A 20536-nucleotide genomic window follows, 5' to 3' on the forward strand; every position below is an offset into this window, starting at 1 on the left:
GGATAATTTTGATTATTTTAAATTAAAATTTTCTTGTAAAAAAACCTATGTATGTAAGGAAAAAAAATGCAGAAAATTGGGGGAAAACTTTCATGGTCAGTCTCTTAGATAGGATGTGATTGAATTGAAATATTGCTGTTACATAGGAAATGAACTATTTGATTTAGAAAAACATGGAAAGACTTGGACTAATGAAGGAAGATGCTGTTTACCTTCAGAGGAACAGATGGCAAGTAGAAATAAAGTCTTTTAAATATGTATATGAGTGTATATGTGTACATAAGCATAGGTTTATAGATGAGGGGAAGGAGGGGGAAAATAAAATAAAAAGTATACAGCAGAGAAAAGAAAATCTACAAGGAAGCAAAGAAAAGCTAGGCAGCTTTAAAACAATGTGTAATATTTTAATATAGATTTTTCTTGAAATAGAAATTTATTGTTCTGTATTGAATCCTCTCATGTGTGACAACTTTTTTCTCATTTTGTATTTAAGTTTAACATACATTTTAAAAGTTTACAAAATAACCAAACCAACCAATTAAAGTTTTCTCAAGAGAAATCTTTGAGTGTATTGAGGGCTGGAAGTCTTGCCCACAGTAGGGCACATTTTCCCCTGTTCTTTGGCATTAGGGTATATGGACAGGCTGACTTGGGTCCCTCATGTACAAAGGTAGCTTAGTGGATCTTGGGCAAATCAATTAACTTCTCTGGTACTAATTCCTCATAGCCAAACCAGTGGTTGGACTAAATGAGTGTTAAAGTTTCTTTACCTCTCTAAGTCTGTAATCTTAAAATCACTGCAATTTGGGACTTTGAAGTCATGAATGGATATCAGTCTGTTGTCTGATTTCAGTCACACTGAGGTGATATAGCAGATGGCCTCTGAGGGAGATGCTAGCTTAAGACCCTCTTAGGGTCTTGGGAACTCTCTTGAGGAATAGTCAGTCTAGCTTTCTTTTAAACTTTTTTTTAATTAAAGATTTTATTTGAGTTTTACAATTTTTCCTCCAGTCTTACTTTCCTCCCCCCACCCAGAAAACAATTTGTCGGTCTTTACTTTGTTTCTATGTTGTACATTGATCCAAATTGAGTGTGATGAGAGAGAAATCATATCCTTAAGGAAGAAACAAAAAGTATAAGAGATAATAAGATCAGACAATAAGATATCTGGGTTTTTTCCCCTAAATTAAAGGGAATAGACCTTGAACTTTGTTCAAATTCCACATTTCTTTATCTGGATACAGATGGTATTCTCCACTGCAGACAGCCCAAAATTGTCCCCGATTGTTGCACTGATGAAATGAGCAAGTCCATCAAGGTTGATCATCACCCCCATGTTGCTGTTAGGGTGTACAATGCTCATCTCACTCCGCATCAGTCCATGCAAATCCCTCCAGGCTTCCCTGAATTCCCATCCCTCCTGGTTTCTAATAGAACAATAGTGTTCCATGACATACATATACCACAGTTTGCTAAGCCATTCCCCAATTGAATTTCCAATTCTTTGCTACCACAAAGAGGGCTGCTATGAATATTTTTATACAAGTGATGTTTTTACCCTTTTTCATCATCTCTTCAGGGTATAGACCCAGTAGTGGTGTTGCTGGGTCAAGGGGTATGCTCATTTTTGTTGCCCTTTGGGCGTAGTTCCAAATTTCTCTCCAGAAAGGTTGGATGAGTTCACAGCTCCACCAACACAGTCTAGCTTTCAAGAGGCAGGTGAAGCTAAAAGTGGGTCATCTGTCCTGTACCCAATGTCAAAGCATAACTTTTAGGCAACCATGCTATCTTTTCAGCCTGGAAAATTTGTGTAAAATTTGCTGAATATATCCTTATGTGTCCATATGGCCTCTGTGAGAATGGGAATCTTATCTTCCATTCATTCTCACTCATTCATTCATACACTAAGACAGACAGAGATAAAAACTTTGGCCACCTTCAAAATGTTTACATTCTATTTGAGGATGAGGAAAAGGAAACAATATATCCTTAGGTAACAAAATGAGGAGGGAGAGAGAGAGAGAGAGAGAGAGAGAGAGAGAGAGAGAGAGAGAGAGAGAGAGAGAGAGAGAGAGAGAGAGAGAGAGAGAGTCTGTGATATATTTTTCTTTCCAGTAAAACATTAAAAAATTGGACAATAACCAATAACTCTAAGTTGTTTTTGTGCTAGCATTGTCTATAATTTTATCATAAGAGGAGAGGGAAAGCATTCCAAGAAGTGCAATAATACTATCATGTTTAGGAAATAAGAAGCATCACTTTATATTCAGAATATATTTTGTATTGTCTCCCCTTCTAGAATGTAAGCTTCTTGAAGGCAGGGGCTATTCAGGGAGATCTTTGTACCTCTGGTACTTGAAAATGTGCCTGGAATAAAAGTAAGTACTTGCTGAATGAATTGCCTAAATAAAGAATGAGAAAAATTCTTCTAATGAGTTATAAATATCTTTGTTGCCTACATAGTCAAATTAATCCCTGGAGCAGAGGGTAGTAGGTAAGTTTTATCTTGACTACTTTGCACAGCTGTTTTGAATCTGCACATCTGTTGAGCATTCAACAGATTTATCATTGCTAACAATTTCTGACAGAAGGAAGATTCCTATTTCAAGCTGACTGTTTAGCTCTTGTATTCATTGGTGTACCTATGGATCTTTCTACAATTATTTTCAAAGAAAATGACTGATTTTGATAAAAATCTAGTCCTCTACTAAGGGGTATAAAGACATTCCCTCAATTGGAGTGGCATTCAGTCTATTCTTCTGAAACAAAATGGTGGCCAGTATGTTTTCAAATAGGCCTGTCTTTGCTCATTTTCAACACATTTCAATGGTGTATATAGTACATAAATAAAGGAAGGAATGGAGTTGCACTGAATGTGGCAATTTCCAAAAATATTAGTTCCATACTAATCATGAGATTAAAAAATGCATATTTGTCAAAAATTGAGCAATGTTAGAATTGTTTGTGAAGGGTCTTGACCAATCATCTAGCCCATTGCCATGCTTCTATTATACTTGTCCATTATATCCTGTCAACTGCAAGTCCCCTGGGCCTGCTTCTTTATCTACCAAAAACTCTACATTATCCAAGCTAGTGGAGGGGAGCTTTAATAACAGAAATATGAAATGATGGATCTTGCACCTGGGATTTTCTCCATAGCATCTGAATCCTAGAAATGGAGGTCACCTAACCAGAGTTAGTTGAAGACTGGAAAAAGCAGCCTTGCCTTGTGAATTCAGACTGCCCTCTTCAGTATTCATCCTCCACTTACCTTCCATCATGGAACAACAAGGAGTTCATCAGAGAGGCAAACACAATATGAATAGCTGTGGAGGCTTAAGCAGTACTGGGGAAAGAATGCTGCTTCCATAACTGCTGTTTGGAGAGTGGTAGCCAATGGTTCACCATTTAATTGAGAAGAGGAGAAAGATGGTGAATGCAGCAACAGGCTTACGTTGGACTAAAAGAGGAGACATTTACTCAATTTCCTAATAGGGTTGAAAGGGCTTAAAGTCTGAGTCTAGGATTCAGATTATAGATCTATATGATACTGATAGAAAACTCAGGCAGGATGTCATATTTGTTGCCCTGGGTGGCAAAAGCAAAAGGCCCATGATATTCTTCAAAGAGCTGCTCTTCAAGCATCTATAAAAAGAGAAAAGAGAAAAGGTGGAGCCTGGTCAGCTTAGGCATCCCAAACTCTCTGAATAGCCATCCATACAAAAATGATTTAATTCTTTTTTCCAACAGTCTCCCCCTTTGTCACCTGTTCCCCCATAGATCTGGAGTGCTCTCAGGGGCTGGTTCTTCCCCAAGTGCTCTGGAGAGACCACCTGATAAGTGGGTATTTGGGTATTCATCTCTTGTCTGCTCCCAGGAGCTGTATCCCTCCCCCTCCTCTGTCCTGGTAAGATAGTGGGCTTATGGTAAACATATTAATTAATTACTTGAGCTCTCTTGTGAGGAGCTAGAAGACAGAGCCCCTGTCTGTGTATTATTGTGCTGGCAAAGAAATCGAGTGTGGCTGACGTTACGACTCATTTTCTCCATGACTGACGATGGCGGCCCGGAGTACCACACTGTGCATATGAATCAGACAATGTTCCCCTGGCATCAAATGCCAGGTAATCCATCTTTTGCTTGGACTTCTGTAAATGGCAAAGCTAACTTTCCTCACTTGCTGGCTCTATTTCCTAGGAAACCCCATTCTTTATTGGCCAAGGGTTGGGGGTTTGGGTTAGCCAGAGCTGTCCCTTCATTATAGCCTACAGTAGGGCTACAAGCAACCTGGGAGTCTACCCCTCTCCTGCCACCTGGCTCTGTTGTCTACAACCAAAATGAGATATTCAGTTTTTAACACTAGGGTGAGACCAGCCCTGGGAAGCAAGGAGGAAATGGAAAAATAACCCAAGGCAGGAATGGATGCTTTGGAAAAGGAGCAGCAGTGGGTAGACCCCAGGGAGAGTAATGGGAGGGAATAGCAGTAGCTTATAGGGGGATTTTTGTGAGCTACTGCATGAAGATTGCCAACCCTAATTCAAAAACAATCCAATTTTGCTGCATGGATGGGGGTGATTCCACATTGCTATTTCATCCTTGCCTAAGTCCCAGTCTAGAGTTCAGAGAAAAAGACAAGATTTTTCCTAAGCTGATTTTTTCATGATTCTCATGAAGGGGTGGGGGGGTGGGGTGGGGAGAAAGGATCAGGCTTAGGCAGAGGGTGGATCTTGGTGGGAGCTAGCACTCCCCCCTAATTGCCTACTGCAGATTCTGCTGGGGACAGAGGAGCTGTGTGTTCTCCTCATGTCACAATGAAATATGGGTTATGAGGAAGCAGCTAGATTAAAAAACAATCTTGGTGTGATGACAGAAGGCATTGTGTCTGTGCAAGTGAGAAACCTGTGGACTGTGCTAGACCCATCATTTGGTTGTGACTGCTTTCTAGAGTCCTAGCTAGTTTGGGGAAAATGGGACTTTCTCTTGAGGGTGCTGACCTGAGGGGGCACTTCCTTCTTGATGGGGGAATATTTCTTTTTCCTCTTGGGATGCCCTTTGCCAGTGCTTCATCTTGTTGTCCTTGGGAAGCCCCGGAATCAACCACCCCTGCGAAACCAGTTAGGTTAGAGTGTGGGAATGGGTTACCTGCTTTGAGTGAAGTTGTGTTCTAGGTAGACCCCTCAGAGTTCATTTGGCCCCAACTACATTTGCTCCCGTTGAGCTTCCACTAGCTAGAACAGCTCTTCCCTCTTTACCCGTTCTCTTAGCCACTATATTTCAACCACTATGGATAGAAGTGAAGCAGAAACCCCAAACAAACATATACACAAACCTGGACAGGAGTGGAACTCTAGGGATAGAAGAAAACTTTATTGCTATTCAGTGGCAAACAACAAATGCTTCAGCATAGCAATGATGGTTCCTAGACCACTGTGATTGGAAGAGTGGGTGGGGATGGGGGCAGGGGTCACAAAGGCAGAGGAGATGAATACACAGGGACCCTGCAGGCTGCTCAACCCCTTATTTCTCACCCTTTCAAGACTCTGGCTTGAAGGACAATCAGATAAAAACTGAAGTGAGCTCTAAGCCTCATCTATAAGGGACATGTCAATGAGAGGAGGAGACTTGGCTAACCATGGGAACTTAATCAATTTAAGGCAATCACTTGCTGGGGCTGGATAAGGTGTCACTTCAACAAGGATTAGGAAGTGAGGGCCTGAGGTCAGTTTCCTAGTGGTGGATCCATTCCTGGAGGTGGTTGAACCTTCAAGGGGATGCTGGTGCACTTATTCTACTGCCCTTAATGGGGTGTTCTCTAAGGAATGGACTCATAGATGGCATCAATTAGCCTCTGGGGCTATTGCCATCTGTTGAGGCCAAGGAAATTACCTGGGAAAGAGAACAGAGGAAGAGAGGAGGCCTTGGAGATAGCTGTGTGCAAGGCTCTGCAGTGATATCTGGGGAAGTGACAGATGGTGATGTATATATATTTATCAAAAACTAGGGTGACAGGATTAGGTCAAACTGGACAGGAAAGGATGTTTGGGACATCGTGGTGGGGAGGGGAGGGGAGACAAATGGTATCTGAGAAGGTAAGGCCACTTGCTCTATCCTTCTCTTAAAATCACTTTGAAAATAAGGGATTATTTTATTTGGAGTGAGTACAGTGGGGAGGGGGACCAGGGGTAGCAGGTTAAAAGCTCTTGTGGCCTCTGAGTTGCTTAAGGCACTGGGATTCAGATGCTGCAAGCTGGCTTAGGTGATTGTCTGGCGGCTGAAGAGGTCCAGAGTCACTGAACTGAGGAAGACGGGGATGCTGTCCTGTTGCAGCAGATGCAGGTCGATGAGCTCTCGGACAGTGTGGGAGAACTCTGTCTCCAGAAGTTGCATCTTGGTTCTTGAGGGGTTAGAGGCCTGTAGGGAAATCAGAAAAGAGAGGAGAGGAAAAAAGACAGGCAAATCAGAAAGGAGTAGAGGAGAGAAGAGAAGAAAAGGGAAAGAGAAGATTGGAAGAAAGGTGATAGGGGAGAAGGCATGGATAAAGAATGACGAAGTAAAGACAGGTGAGAGAAGGAGAAAGGAAAGGGGTGAAGAGAAGGGGCAGAGTTTGGACAAACATAGACAGGAGGAGGGAAAAGAGAATGGGCAAAAGGAGGGAGGGAAGGTTGGAGAGGAGAACAGATGAAAAAACGGGAAGGAAAAGAGGTAAGAGAAGATGGAGAAGTGAGGATGAAAAGGGCAGGAAAAGGGAGAGAGGAGGGGAGAGGAGAGAGATGAGGAAATAGAAACATAAAGAGGGGTTGGGGTGGAGGGGAGAAGAGGGGAGATGAGAGATATGTTAGTATGCCAGTAATGTCTTTCCTTCCTTTCAGTTGTGATGGAACACTGCCCTTCCCTCACCACGGAGTCATCATTTGTGTAGATCACAGCCTAATCAAGGTAGCGGTAACCACTGCCAAGCAGGTGTGCAACATGGAGTCTAACTGGACCATTATTATTAAACTTCTGCGTTTCCAGGCTCTCTAAACAATCCCCCTCTGTGTGAACCTCGCCTGCATAATGAGTTGCCTGGTGGCAGGAAGGGCGTCTAAACTGCCTCAAAGAGGGAAAATGCAGTTTCCAGGGGCTAAAATATTAACAGGTGCCAACCCAGGCAAGAAACACAAATCTGGGCTGCTCTGGGGAGGCTGTTTTCCTGGGAAGGCAGGCTCAGCCAAAGGAAATGAAATTCATTTCAATTCATAGACTGCTGGCACTGGAAGGGACCTTGAGGATCACCTTGCCCAACTTCACTTATCAGAGGAGGAAGCCGGGGCCTGGAATGGGAAAGTATCATACCCAAGGTCACACAACCATGGTTGATGGCTGAACCAGGATCAGACCTCAGGATTCCTGACTCCTAGGCCTCTCTGTTTTCATCTATCCCATACTCAACATATACTGGTTCACTGATATAACCTAGGACTGCTAATAACTCTGCTGATCTGAATGATGACATCTATATCCCAGGATGCTCTAGGACAGGTATGTCTAACCTGTGGGCTATATGTGTCCCTCAAAGTTCATTCATGCAGCATCATTACATTTTATTTTTATACTCATTGGTAATATGGGTTACATTATGATATAAATAAATATTAAATTGTATATATAGCCCTTGATAAATTTTTTGGGGGGGACATGAGGCCCAGAAGAGCTAAAAAGTTGGGTACCCATGCCCTGGAATGTTCTTGGAAGCCTAAATGCAGATTTTGGGGGGAAGAGGTGAGGGGGAAGCTCCATAGCTCTCCCATCACCAAAGTCATGAATATTTAGGTCCAAAGACATAAAAAGCAAAATTTTTTTTCAGATTTTTCAAGGCAATGGGGTTAAGTGGCTTGCCCAAGGCCACACAGCTAGGTAATTATTAAGTGTCTGAGGTCAGATTTGAACCCAGGTACTCCTGACTCCAAGGCCAGTGCTCTATCCACTGCACCACCTAGCCGCCCCCAAAAGCAAATATTTTTAAATCAAATTTCCAATCCCCCTTCCCCCTCCTCTCCCTGTGTTTCCTCCCTAAATAAAGTCCAACCTTCCTCAGCCTGACATTTAAGGATCTCTACTATCTGACCCATAACTACCTTTCTAGGCTTCTTTCATTTCTTTCCTTCATAGATTATTTTACTGGAGATACACCCTTCTATTCCTGGGCTACTGAATGCATTCTAGCTGTTGTTTGAACTCTGACAATAAACTCTTTGAAAGCAGACACCATTCTCAAATGGTGATTACTTTGATCAATTTAGATGTTCCCACCAATAATACTGATTACAACCCATCTATGCTTCCTCAGATTGCATGACTCCTGTTCACATCCTCTCAGGAGTTCCCCATAGGTAGTTCAGTCAACTTGCTGTAAGCCTTCCTCATGTTCTGACATCACAAGGATGCAGATAGAGCACTCAGCCCACTTTGGCACAAGGCAAGTCCATTTTCTTTTTCCATCATCTGTTTCTCTCATGACATCTTTTACTGATATTCTTAGAAATCCTTCATTTATTACATTTCAGTTTGCTCATATCCACCAAATGTCTTTTCAAGGCTCTCTTTGTGACACTCATTTTTAATTCTTTCAAAACTTCTATGTTCTATATCTCATAGTCATATAACATTACTGGTAAAATATTTGAAAAGATATTTCTTTTCTGAGAGAAGTTTGAGGCAGTTTTCTGATCACTCTCCCAGTAAATACTGGGTCCGACCCATTGACTGTTTGTAGCTTCTATTCCCTTATGATCACATTTTATACCCATGGACACACACAGATATACAATTAACATAAACATACAGGCTGTTGATCCAACTTCATGTCATCATCTGAGCTACAGATATTTTTATTTAGTCATTCCTGTGTAGGTGTTTGGGACAAATTCTTTTGTGATGTAACTAGAATAATAGCATCTGCAAAGATGAGTATCAAGATGATCTCATCTGCCATAGAGAATTCCTCTTTAACCTAGACCATATTTTGGATTTCCTTCCAACATGATGGCAAATATATTCAGAAAATATGTCTCTAACTTATACCTCTTATGCTGTTGGGGATCAGAGAGAGTATCAGTGAACTCTGTTACATTTTTTCAAGGAATATTGAATGACTTTGATGTATGCAAGTGGAAGAGGACTTTCAAGATAACATTTTGTTCTAACTAAAGAAAAATACCTTTCAGCAATCAGCAACCAATAAGCATAGCACAGTCTTGTATTCTCTAAGCTTTTTAATGTTTCATAATGCTACATTGCTTGCAAAAATCTGTTTTTCAATACCCTCACTGAGAATGTCTTAATATGGATGTAGATGTGTTCATGAAAGTTTTGTATAGCTAAGAAAGAAATATATCTATGACAGCAACAGCAACTAGAACAGTTGTGTTATTGGTGGCCTTTTATTTTCATGGTATTAACACAGTATATTTCCCCCCAATACTTTAATATATTTCTCTCCTTCAAGTTGCCTTGTGAATTGATCCCTTGATGTCCTTACCATTGTACACTTGTCTTTTCCATAAGTCTCCTTTATGTCACTTGTTATAATGCAAATGCTTTCTCATTTAAATTTTTTAATTCTTGTTTTTACCACCTCTGTGACTACATTTAGGACAGATTTCACAATATAAGTACTGTGGCTCTACCATCCTTGAAGGCAGAAACTGAAATATATGCAGATCTTTTCTACTTTTTTTCTTGTTTGTGGACTTCCTTCCATTTTCATCCTTAAATCCCCAGGGATGACTGCCTACTTATATGTCTTGCTAAACTTTCTTTAAATTAGTTTTACCTTCTACTTCTCTGTATTTTATGAGGCAATATTTCTCATAATCTTCCATTATCTTTCTTCAAAAGATTTTACAAATAATTTAATATTCTAAACTGGTATTTCTTTTGGTGGTCCTCTTTCTGGTTGTCAAGTATGCCAAGTGTTTGTTAGCAGTAGCTTTTTAGGATCTTTTGGTCACCTTGTTATAAGAGTTATATTTATTAAACTTCTTTTTAGGTTTTTTTGCAAGGTAACTGGGGTTAAGTGGCTTGCCCAAGGCCATACAGCTAGGTAATTATTAAGTGTCTGAGGCCGGATTCTTGAACCCATGTACTCCTGACTCCAGGGCCGGTGCTTATCCACTGTGCCACCTAGCCGCCCCTTTATTAAACTTTTGAACAAAATTATTTTAATTGGTGTTGATGTTTCTCTGTCCTCTGCCCACTTTTTATAAAAAAAATATTAAAATAGATGAAGATTGAGTTGTTTCACTTGCAAGGCTTATCTTTTATTCTTTATTTTTTCTTCTTCTCTCTTTAACCTGGTTCTTGTCTATGGGCAAGAAAGATTTACAAATTATAGGCAGACTGTGTTTTCATGGGTTCATAGTGACACCTTGTTTCCCTTCCCTTCTATTCTAATTATCTTCTGACTGAACTCTGACAGACAATTCCTAGAGAAGACCCACAGGATCATATTTAGAATTGGAGTAGATCCTGCTGCTCACTTAGATCAATTCCTTATTTTACATGTGGATGTTTTGTCCTTCATTCTGGCATTCAGAGGGGTTGAATGTCTGGTTAAATGGGTAGGATGCAATAGAGGCAGAATTTGAACTCAGGACTTGTGCTTTTTTCTCTATTTCCTTGTTTCCCCTTATTGCATTGTATGTACATTGAATGTATGTTTACATTATATGTATATTGAATGTATGGATGTAGTTTATATACACTGAATCTAATATACATTCATGTTAATAGGCCTGAAATAGATCTTTGGGAACACAGGCAAGTTACCGTATCTCTCTGGGCCTCAGTTTCCTCTGTCAGACCCCCATCCTGATCTAACTTTGTGGTTCAGCTATCTAGCAGAGCCCCATAGCTCTGATGGGATTCAGAGTTGGAAGGGACCTTGGAGATCATCTGTTTCAGCTCCTACATTCCATAGATGAGGAAGCAGAGGCCCAGAGAGGGGCTGGAATTCTTAAGGACAAGCCAACATGCGCACCAGGTGTCCTGGCTTCTCTATTCTGCTGCAGAACAGGCACTTCCTTAAGGCTGGTTCACTTTGCCATTGTCTTCCATTGACTCTGAGTCAAGTCTGGGGTGAGAAGGAGCACATGCTAAGGCAAAGCTATGCGAGGGAAGGGGGAAAATGTCAGCAATGGCAATGATCACAGTTCCCTAGCGCTCTGTTCCTAACCACTGGCAGTGCAGTGCTATCATAGCTCCATCATACGGAGAGAATAAAGAAATGAAGTGACTTGTTCAAGGTCACACAGAGAAAGTTTCCCAGGCAAGCCTTATCAAGCAATAAAGTGCAGAAGGATCTAAGGTGTAGCATGAGAACTCCTGCCTATGTATATTCTATTAGTAGCTACAAATGGAAGACCAGACTGCAGACTCAGTCTGCCAACTCTGCCGTTTTGCAGTTCTGGGAGACTTTTTTTGTGCATGTGGTGAGGGGCCTGGTTCCTGAAAGCCCCAGGACTTTAAGGCTGTTGGGGTGGGGGGGGGAAGAACTGCAGTTGCCTGGTCTGACCACAAGGTGGCACAGTGGCCTTGGTCAGAAGCCACTCCTTGGAGGAACACCAATAAATGGAATTTGGTCTGAAAGTCTGGAGTCTCTTGGGGAGTCCAGGAGACTCTTAGTGGCTAAGAAACTCAGATTAGAAATACCATAACTCACTAAAATAGGTTTTTAGGAATAAACTTCTCAGTTCATTCTACCCAGTTCTTATCCAAACTTTAATGATTGGTTCAAATACCATTTCTCCAAAGAAGCCTTGCTTGATCTCCTGTCAAAACTTCTTTCTCCAGTGATATAACAGCATTTTGTTTTAACCTTTCTTACTAGGTTTTCATGTTCTAACTAGCTACTAGCCACTAGGCTGTAGGCTCCTTGAGGGTACTGACTAGTATTTTTTCCTATCCTTGCTTCCCCAGTACTCAGTACTGTGGTAGACCTGGTGGGCATTTTAATTTTTAATGAATTGAAGTAGGTTAAATTTATTTACTTATCTTAACTTCATTACTAGACTATGAGCTCTTTGAGGGAAGGTCATTTATTTCATTCATATTACTGCCTCTCTTCCCCATCACCAGTATTTATTACATTGCCTTATGTGTTAACACACATTTAATAAATATTGAGTGGATAAACGAATATAATATTTATTAAGGACTTACTATGTTCAAAGTATTGTGCTAAGAGATGGTGAGACAAATATAAAAGTCAGACCCTTCTCTCAAAGAGCTCACATTCTTTTTTTTGCAAAGCAATGGGGTTAAGTGGCTTGCTCAAGGCCACACAGCCAGGTAATTATTAAGTGTCTGAGGCTGGATTTGAACTCAGGTCCTCCTGACTCCAGGGCTGGTGCTCTATCCACTGTGCCACCTAGCCGCCCCAGGAGCTTGCATTCTAATATGAAAGCTTTAAGCTGCAAGTGAGATGGAAAGGTCCCCTGGTCCTCAGGGCAAATCAGCATTATTGAATGTAAGTAATCACAGAACTTCCCAATATTGTAAAGAGTATCTAATACTGTTCTGATTTGATGCATTTTGCTGTAGTTTTATTATTTTCATTTTTCAAACTGAAAAATAGGGCCTAAGAGCCCATTTTTATTTCTCCCTAGGTCAAATTCCAAGGCAGTTAGATAGGGGCAATAGATAAAGCCCCAGGCCAGGAGTTAGGAAAACTTGAATTCAAATTCAACATCAGACACCTTCTAGCTGTACGACTTTGGGCAAGTCACTGAACTCTCTTTGCCTCAATTTACTCATCTGTAAAATGAGCTGGAAAAGGAAATGGCAAACCACTCCAGTATCTTTGCCAAGAAAACCCCAAAGGCAGTCACAGAGTCATGCTTATGATGCAACAACAGCATCAAAGTCAAACTCTGAGAAACCGAAGAATTATGTCAAAAGATTCCCTAATGTCTTGATCTTCACTCCCCTCACCCTCAAAATCTCCACCAGATTTATAAAATATTCACTTTCCCCAAATGTCTCTTTTTGTGTGTGGGTAATAGGGTTAAGTGACTTGCCCAGGAACACCAAATGTCTCTTAAAAACATCTTTAAAGGCTTCTAAAAAAAGTCAATATTTTAAAACTCTAACAGTTTTTAAAAAGCCTTAAAAGCCTTCATATTTTCTTATGAAGGTGGGATGAGAAGAAAAGGTGTTCCACTAGCAGTTGCTTCCTTCTCTTTAATTGTCCTAATTTATCTCTAATCTAGGACCCAAACCTAAGGTTGCTTTCTAGGCTTTTCCTAGTTCTCTTTAATAATAAGCATTTAGTGTTTGTAGAATTGAAATTGAATTGAATTCCTTTACTTCTCCTCTCATTGCCCTCTGATAAAAATATTCCTTCTGCCTTCCACTTTCTTAGGGTATTATAGATGACATAAGATGGCTATCTACAGAAGTACATCTACTCATAAACATAACCCTGGGGAGTGAGGGAATATGCAGTGGTTGCAAAGTTGACTAGCGATATGCCCAAATATGTGCCAGATGCACAGTCTTACCTAGATGATCTGTCAGTGCCTCTACGTCAGTACTTCTAAAACCAAACTCATCATTTCCAATCCAACACACATGCCTTCTAGCTTATTGAATTTTACTGATGACACTGTTTTTTTTCCTACTCATAATCATAGGCTACAACCTTGAAATGAAATAGTTTTGCTTCTTCCCCCTCATTTAATAAAATGCCAGGGGCAGTTAGGTGGCACGATGGATAGAGCCTGGGCCTTGGATTCAGAAGGATGGGAGTTCAAATCTGAATACAATATCTACTAAGGACTTACTAGGTTCAAAGCATTGTGCTACTTGCTACTTACTAGCTAGCTATGTGTCCTTGGGCAAGTCCCTTAACCCTGGCTGCCTTGCTTCCAGGGCCATCTCTAATCATCCTGATTCATATCTGGCCACTGGACCTGGATGGCTCTGGAGGGGAAAGTGAAGTTGGTGACTTAGCACAGGATCCCCCTCACTCAAATTCACATGTTTGTCATGGAATCACCTCCCTGATGTCACGGTCTTCTTCGAAAATGAAGGCCAAACATTGTTATTATAATCAAATGCCAAATTCTGTCTTATATCTCTAACCTCCTTTGTACCCCCATAGCCACCATACTACTTGACCAGACTACCGTCATTGTCTCCCAATTGATATTTTTGCCTTTCTAGATCATTTCGTCTTTGACCCACCCTTTATACTGATACCCAAGTATCCTGTCACTAAGTCTACATTTTAATGTACTGCTCTCATCCCATAATTTTTTCAAAAGTTTAAATGTTTTTATTTTCTTCCCAATTCAGTTTCTCTTATTTTCATTTTTTAAAAAATTTTAGTTCCAAATTTTCTCTCTCTCTTCTTCAATTTAAACTCTTTAAATGGCTCTAATCTGACTACCAAATAAAGTATTAGCTCCTGATGTGGTATCATTTAAGGATCTCAACAATCTGGTTTCAAACAACACTGTCTAGCTTCATCTTGTGCATCTTTATTTTACATAGAATTAACTAACTATATTTCATTCAAATTAGGCCACTCTTGTCCTATCCTTTCCTATCTCCATGACTTTGCCCATGCTTACCTTTCATATCTAAAAAGAATTCCCTCTCTCTTTGTCTTCTGAAGGCCTTTTCTTACTTTAACACTGAACTCAGATGTCACCTCCTTCATAAAGTCTTCCCTGATGCCTCTCCCTTGCCTTACTTCCGCTCCCCTCCAGATGACACTGATCTCACTCCCTTCATTTTCTCCTAGATCTTTACTTGGCTGTCCTCATTTAAGTCTATGTCTTCTTCCCTATTAAATTGTAAGCTCCATAGACAGGGTCTATGTCATCTATATCTTTTTCTTCTCAGTAACTGTCATTCTGACTCATACATAATAGGTACTATTGTTTGCTGAATAATTATAATAATAGTTAACATTTACATGTTGCTTTTAAGGTTTGCAAAGTCCTTTATATTAACTCATTTCATCCTTACAACAACTGTGAATTAGGTACTATTATTCTCATTTTATAGATAAGGAAATGGAGGGTGAGAAAAGTCAGATGACTTGCCCAGCAAATATATAAACATGAGTGAATATAGATGTGATGAATCAGGGAAGATTTCCCAGGGGTGAGATTTTTAAGAAAGATTTTGAAGGCTGGGAGATAAATAGATTGACAGAGGAGTAGATACAGCATTCTAAATACAAGACTGCAGTTTAGAGACCTGTATTCTAGTCCTGATAAATGTACTGGCATAGCTGATGGATTACTGGGGCTTAAGGTCAGGAAGACCAGGGTTCAAGTCTCACCCCACCTCACTCAATAATTACTTCATCTCTCTGAAATTCTATGTCCACAGCTATAAAATGAAGGGGATACACTCTGGTTTCTAAGGTCCCTTCTAGCTTTCAGGTTACGAGTCAGTGGTCACTATGTTGCGTCACCTTGGAGAACTTAATTCACCTTGCCAGATCCCATACCTTCTCTGTAAAGTGAGGGGGTTGAGAAAGATGATCCCTGAGCGAGATTCTGGCGCTCACACCTTATAAATTGGTGCAAGATGTTGCAGAAATGTCCCAAAAGGGATAAGCAAATGAGAGGAAAGCACAAAGGTAGGCTGGCTAGCTAGCTAAGGGAAGGTTTGTTGGGTGGAGCCCATTCCCCTGGGTGAGGGCTCCGGCTGAGGAAGGCTGGTTGGGAGAGTGGTTCTCATGCTGCCTTCCTAAGCCCCCTCATGTCCAGTCTCATTTTCTTTTTTCAAGTGGGTGATGTGTCCCTTTCCCAAAATGACTTTGGGACAACTCTTAGCAGTGGATGTCACTAAGTCTAACATTAAGCCTGACACCTGGTGTCCTGGAGTTATGGGAAAGACCTCTAGCTAAAAGGCCAAGGTCTTACTCTGCCCAGGCCAATACCAGCCATCTTGTTCCTTCTGGGTTCCCATGAGAGAGTGAGAATGATGGTTATGCACAGTACCGCCTCACTTTAATCCAAATTACATTTAAATCATGACATTATCTACTTGAAGTCAAGGTCTTCGAGAACAAAGGACAACAACAAGAAGAAGAAGACAAACTCAGGGATTCCAAGGGACTGGCATGTTTCCAGTTTCACGATTTTTGGAACCTGAACTAATTCTCTTTTATTACCTACTTTTGAAAATGTCACTTCTAATAGCAAAAAGTGAAACACCATGGAAGATGGGCTTGTCACATGAAGAAGAATTAGCAAGAGTCTACAGCATATTGCATTCTAAGACAAGACCATAGAATCATAGAATGGAAGGGACCTTAGAGTCCAAACTTTACCATTTGACAGATAAGGAAACTGAGGCTCAAGTGACTTGCAGAAAAACACAGACCTGGTTTAGAGTAAGACTAAGACTAGATACGAGTGTCCTGACAACTTGCCCAGTCCTCTTTTTGAAATATCAGTGCTACCTTTCAAAACCTTCTAGGAGGATGAAGGGTTGGGGTAAGGATGACTTTGGGAGCCCTGGCTTTCAAGAGTAGCATCTCAGGGAATCCTGGCTGCTTTGGCTGCCTGATTGGTTGGTCTCCCTTTCAGAACCTATCCTGTGCACCTGGATCAGAGGAGGCAGAGATCTGAGTAATATTTGGGACCAAAGCCAAGGGATGGGATTTTTGAAAGTAGTGGGAACAAGCAAAGTTCTTTGGGTGAACCTTATGATACAGTAGTCACCTCATTAAATTAGCAAATTCAACAATCTTTTTGGACCTCCTCACATATCCCATATAGTGTTCTACACACAATGTGCAGATGGTAGAAGTTGTATTGGGTCTTTCCCAGTGTCCTTTCCCTGGCTGATTCCAAGGGATTCCGTGGAAGGACAAAACACATGGCCACCCTTTAGTCTGTCACTTGCAATATGCCAGAACCTCTTTGCAAACTCCCTTTATTCGAAACCTGTACCAGACTACAGCTTGACCTACCAACTAAGCAAATGCCCTACGGGCATCTTCCTTTATTCTCCCTGGCTCACCACAAAACCCAGAAGGGCCAGAGGCAGCTCCCATCCCATGCTAGGCCCGAAGTGGTCTGGTTGTCCAGCTCAGCTGGTGGGCTGATCAGTTCCCTGATTCTCTACGTCTAGGCAGGGGATGCTGGGGGTGGAGGGGGGAGGGAAAGAGATGAGGGGTACCTGGGGAGCACAAAATCCCTGACTGACCCTCTCTGGAGAAAAGAAATGTGGGTAGACAATTGCATCTCTTCCCAGGGGCTGGGCTGGGATTAGCTGTCCCCAAGAGAAAAGACAACATTCTGAATCTTCCTTTTGACCCTGGAAATTGGTAAATTATTCAAGGCTTTCTTTCTCTTATATCTATGTTTTGGAAGGCAGAGACCTGCATTACAGATAAAGCTGTGTGTCAGCACTCAGCCCTTTTAAGAGAAGCAGGTAAGGTGGAATTGGTCTACCCTTTCTATTTGTTCCACCCTATTTATCTATCTGTGCAGGAGAGGCAGGTCTGAGTGGGATCTGAAGTTAATCGTGGCAGTGAATGCTGGGGAGACTTGTGTACAGCTCAGTTACTGAGCTGTTGGTTTTTCCTCCACAGAAGGATAAAGTTTCTATCCTTTCTGAGTCCCAATTTGCTGATGCTGGCTGTAGTCACACGTTGCTCTGTCTCCCAGAGTTGGGGATGGGGGCAGGGGCATAAGGAGAGGCTTGAAAATGAGAGAACAGGGAAATATTTCATAGAAAAATGACAGTTGTGGACGTCCTATTGACTTTTTTGGAATGTGGTGACTAAAGCTAGAGTAAATAAACAAAAACCTCATGAGCTCCAAGTGTCTAAGCTGGCACTGTTTCCTAGTCTGATTTGCTCATGCTCATTTTGAAGGGAACTTGCAAAAGATCCCATGAGGGACATCAAGGACAAGAAGGCAAGATCTATGGGAGGAGAAGCCTAAAAAGGCTAGAAGCAGTATCCTTGAGCCCATAAAGGATTGATCAAGCAAAAGTCCAACTGCTGTTCTGCATCATTCCTGAGTGGAAGACAATGGACTTAAAGTGAACGCTGAAGGACTTAGGGGAGACAAGATAAAAAAAAAACTTTCTGACTTTGAAATTTCAGTTAATTTGAGGCTGGAAGTATGGAGGAAGGATGGTGGTGGGGGAAATCTCCTTGAAGAGTCTATAAAAATAAGATCTTTCAGAATGAGATTTTGCAGATTGGCCCTATTAGTCATTATAGATCTAGAAGAGTCCTTGGAGAGAATCTAGTTCAACCCTTCATTTTACAGATCCTGAGACGTATCATTTTTTTTAGGGTTTTTTTTTTTTGTAAGGCAAATGGGGTTAAGTGGCTTGCCCAAGGCCACACAGCAGTGTCTGAGACCAGACTTGAACCCAGGCACTCCTGACTCCAAGGCTGGTGCTTTATCCACTACGCCACCTAGCCACCTCCCGAGATGTATCATTTTTGCTTCTAAGAATGCTAAGTTACTATAAAACCTGTTTCTCTCCTGGAGAATATTTAAGTAGAGTACTTGGACAGCAAAGCCCCAGAAATAGGTGAACAGGTTGCAGACATGGGACCCCCTGAGAAAATGCCAGCCAGTGGCCCAGTTCTTAGACATATGCCTCCCCCCCTTTTTTCTGCTTTGTTATTACAGATACGGCCTACATAGAACTGGCCAAATGGAATATCTCTAGCTGAAAAGTTCTTTGAACAAACTATGGAAGCTGTTGTTCCCATGCAAAGGGTTAACCCTGTTTTTGGATGGATCAGCACAGCAGCAGTGGAGTGGCGGCAGCGGTGGTGGTGGTGGTGGTGGTGGTGGCTTCTCCCGGGGGAGGCAGGAAAGCCAGAATATTTGAGCAAAACCATTGAACTGTGCTCCAAAACAAGAGTAGCTTTTCAAGCCTAACCTCCATCACAGGTTTGAAATGGGCTCTGTAGTGACAATGAGATGCAGCTTGCTCTCACCCATGTCTAATGGCTAGGTTTGCCTCTTTTTACAAGAGCAAGCACCCCACCCCCCACCCCACCCTGCATCTGCTCCTGAGGCAGGTTGAGAAACACCCAGATTCATATGAGAGGCCACAGTAGTGATGGAATGAATGGGGCAGAAACCAGAGGAGGCAGATGGGACTCACTAGTTTTCATGAAGCTTCTTGAGTGACTTAATAACCCCTTCCCTTCAAGGCCCATCTTTCTTACATACCAGAACTATAATAAAGCAATACTCCTCTTTTTTTAATCAGCAGGCATTCTGAAAACATTGACTATGGGGCCAGACCCTGCACTGATATAACATGGATTGGACAGAACACGTCCAGATGTCCCCTGCCTACTTCCGGCTGACCACCTATATAACAGGATTCGGGTGTGCTAGAGAGACTGCTCCTGGCCCTCTGGTGAGGCCCTCTGGTGACCAGCGCTGGCTGATACAGGAAACCCTGAGTGATCTGTTGGCCCCGGGAGGGGTCAGTGTCTCTTCTCCTGTTTCCTTTCCCGAGTAGGGAATACTTGAGTGACCTGCTGTCAAATGCTCTGCCCCTGCATTATAGCTGTACCCTTGTATTTTGAGGCATGTCTGGCAAGTTCATTGGATGGGTTTTTCAGTGAACTCCAAGTTCAGTACAAGAAGCAGATGACAAAGAAAAAAGTAAAGGTGGCTCCTGGGGTCCTTACTTCAGGGGGAGGCTCCTCAAAGACTCTTCCAACCCCCAGTTTCTCTAGGAAGTGATCATCAGGAAAAACTAACCCTACTCCTGAACTTTTCTCAGGAAGTGAGGGCTTGGACCCTAAGAGTAAAGACTGTCTTATCTAAATGGGAGGGAGAGAGAGCTGGAGTCCTCTCCCTGAGCTAGGCTGCAAGCCATGGCAGGCCCTGCCTATATCTAAGAGACACTTCACTAAAGGGGTGGTCTATAAAGCAGTCATGCCCACCATTCAGTAATATGACAGGGACCCCAGTTTACCCCACTTACTTAGGGTCTATCATGACTTGTAGAACCTTGTCTCCTGGATTACATTTTTATTAAACTGAAAGAAGTAAAAACTGCATCTAGGGGTGAAGATAGAAAAGGACCAATAGGTGAAGGAGGAATGATTTAGGGGATGGCAGAGGAAGGCAAGGAAGGATTTGAAGGTAACTTTTCATGTTTGAGAGGTCCAAAGGTCTTGAGCCTAATGAGTGGGGCTGATTGGTGGTAAGGGTTTTTTTCTGAATCAGAGAAGTCAACCATTAGCAAGAGAAGTGGAAGACTCTTGACTGCCTTGTCACAAGACAAGAACTTTGAGGGAGAGTGACTGGCAAGAGCCAAGGTGAAATGTAAAATGCTTATTAATCTACATACAATCCTGCAAACAGCTTCATGATGAGATGGCTTTAAGTATCACTATCTCAGCTGTGTGTACTTAGAACAGCCACTTGTTTAGTTTAATTCTTAATATCAATATGCTCTTTTGAGAATTGTTTATGTTTTGATATTTCTTTTGCAAGGAACTAAATACCTGTTCCATTTTCCCCGCCCTTTTGGG

General features: G+C 41.7%; 1 protein-coding gene across 6 annotated transcripts in view; it reads right to left on the reverse strand.

Moving 5' to 3' along the window:
* Window positions 1-5346: 5346 nt before the first annotated feature.
* Window positions 5347-20536, reverse strand: part of MAD1L1 (mitotic arrest deficient 1 like 1) — an 894370-nt gene continuing 879180 nt past the window's right edge. For all 6 annotated transcript variants that reach the window (XM_074208800.1, XM_074208802.1, XM_074208803.1 and 3 more), the window contains one exon: window positions 5347-6411. In XM_074208800.1, the coding sequence (XP_074064901.1) occupies window positions 6253-6411 (159 nt within the window). In that variant the 3' untranslated portion in view covers window positions 5347-6252. The remainder of the gene's footprint in view (window positions 6412-20536) is intronic.

The sequence above is a fragment of the Macrotis lagotis genome, chromosome X, assembly GCF_037893015.1.
Source record: "Macrotis lagotis isolate mMagLag1 chromosome X, bilby.v1.9.chrom.fasta, whole genome shotgun sequence".
Taxonomy (NCBI): Eukaryota; Metazoa; Chordata; class Mammalia; order Peramelemorphia; family Peramelidae; genus Macrotis; species Macrotis lagotis.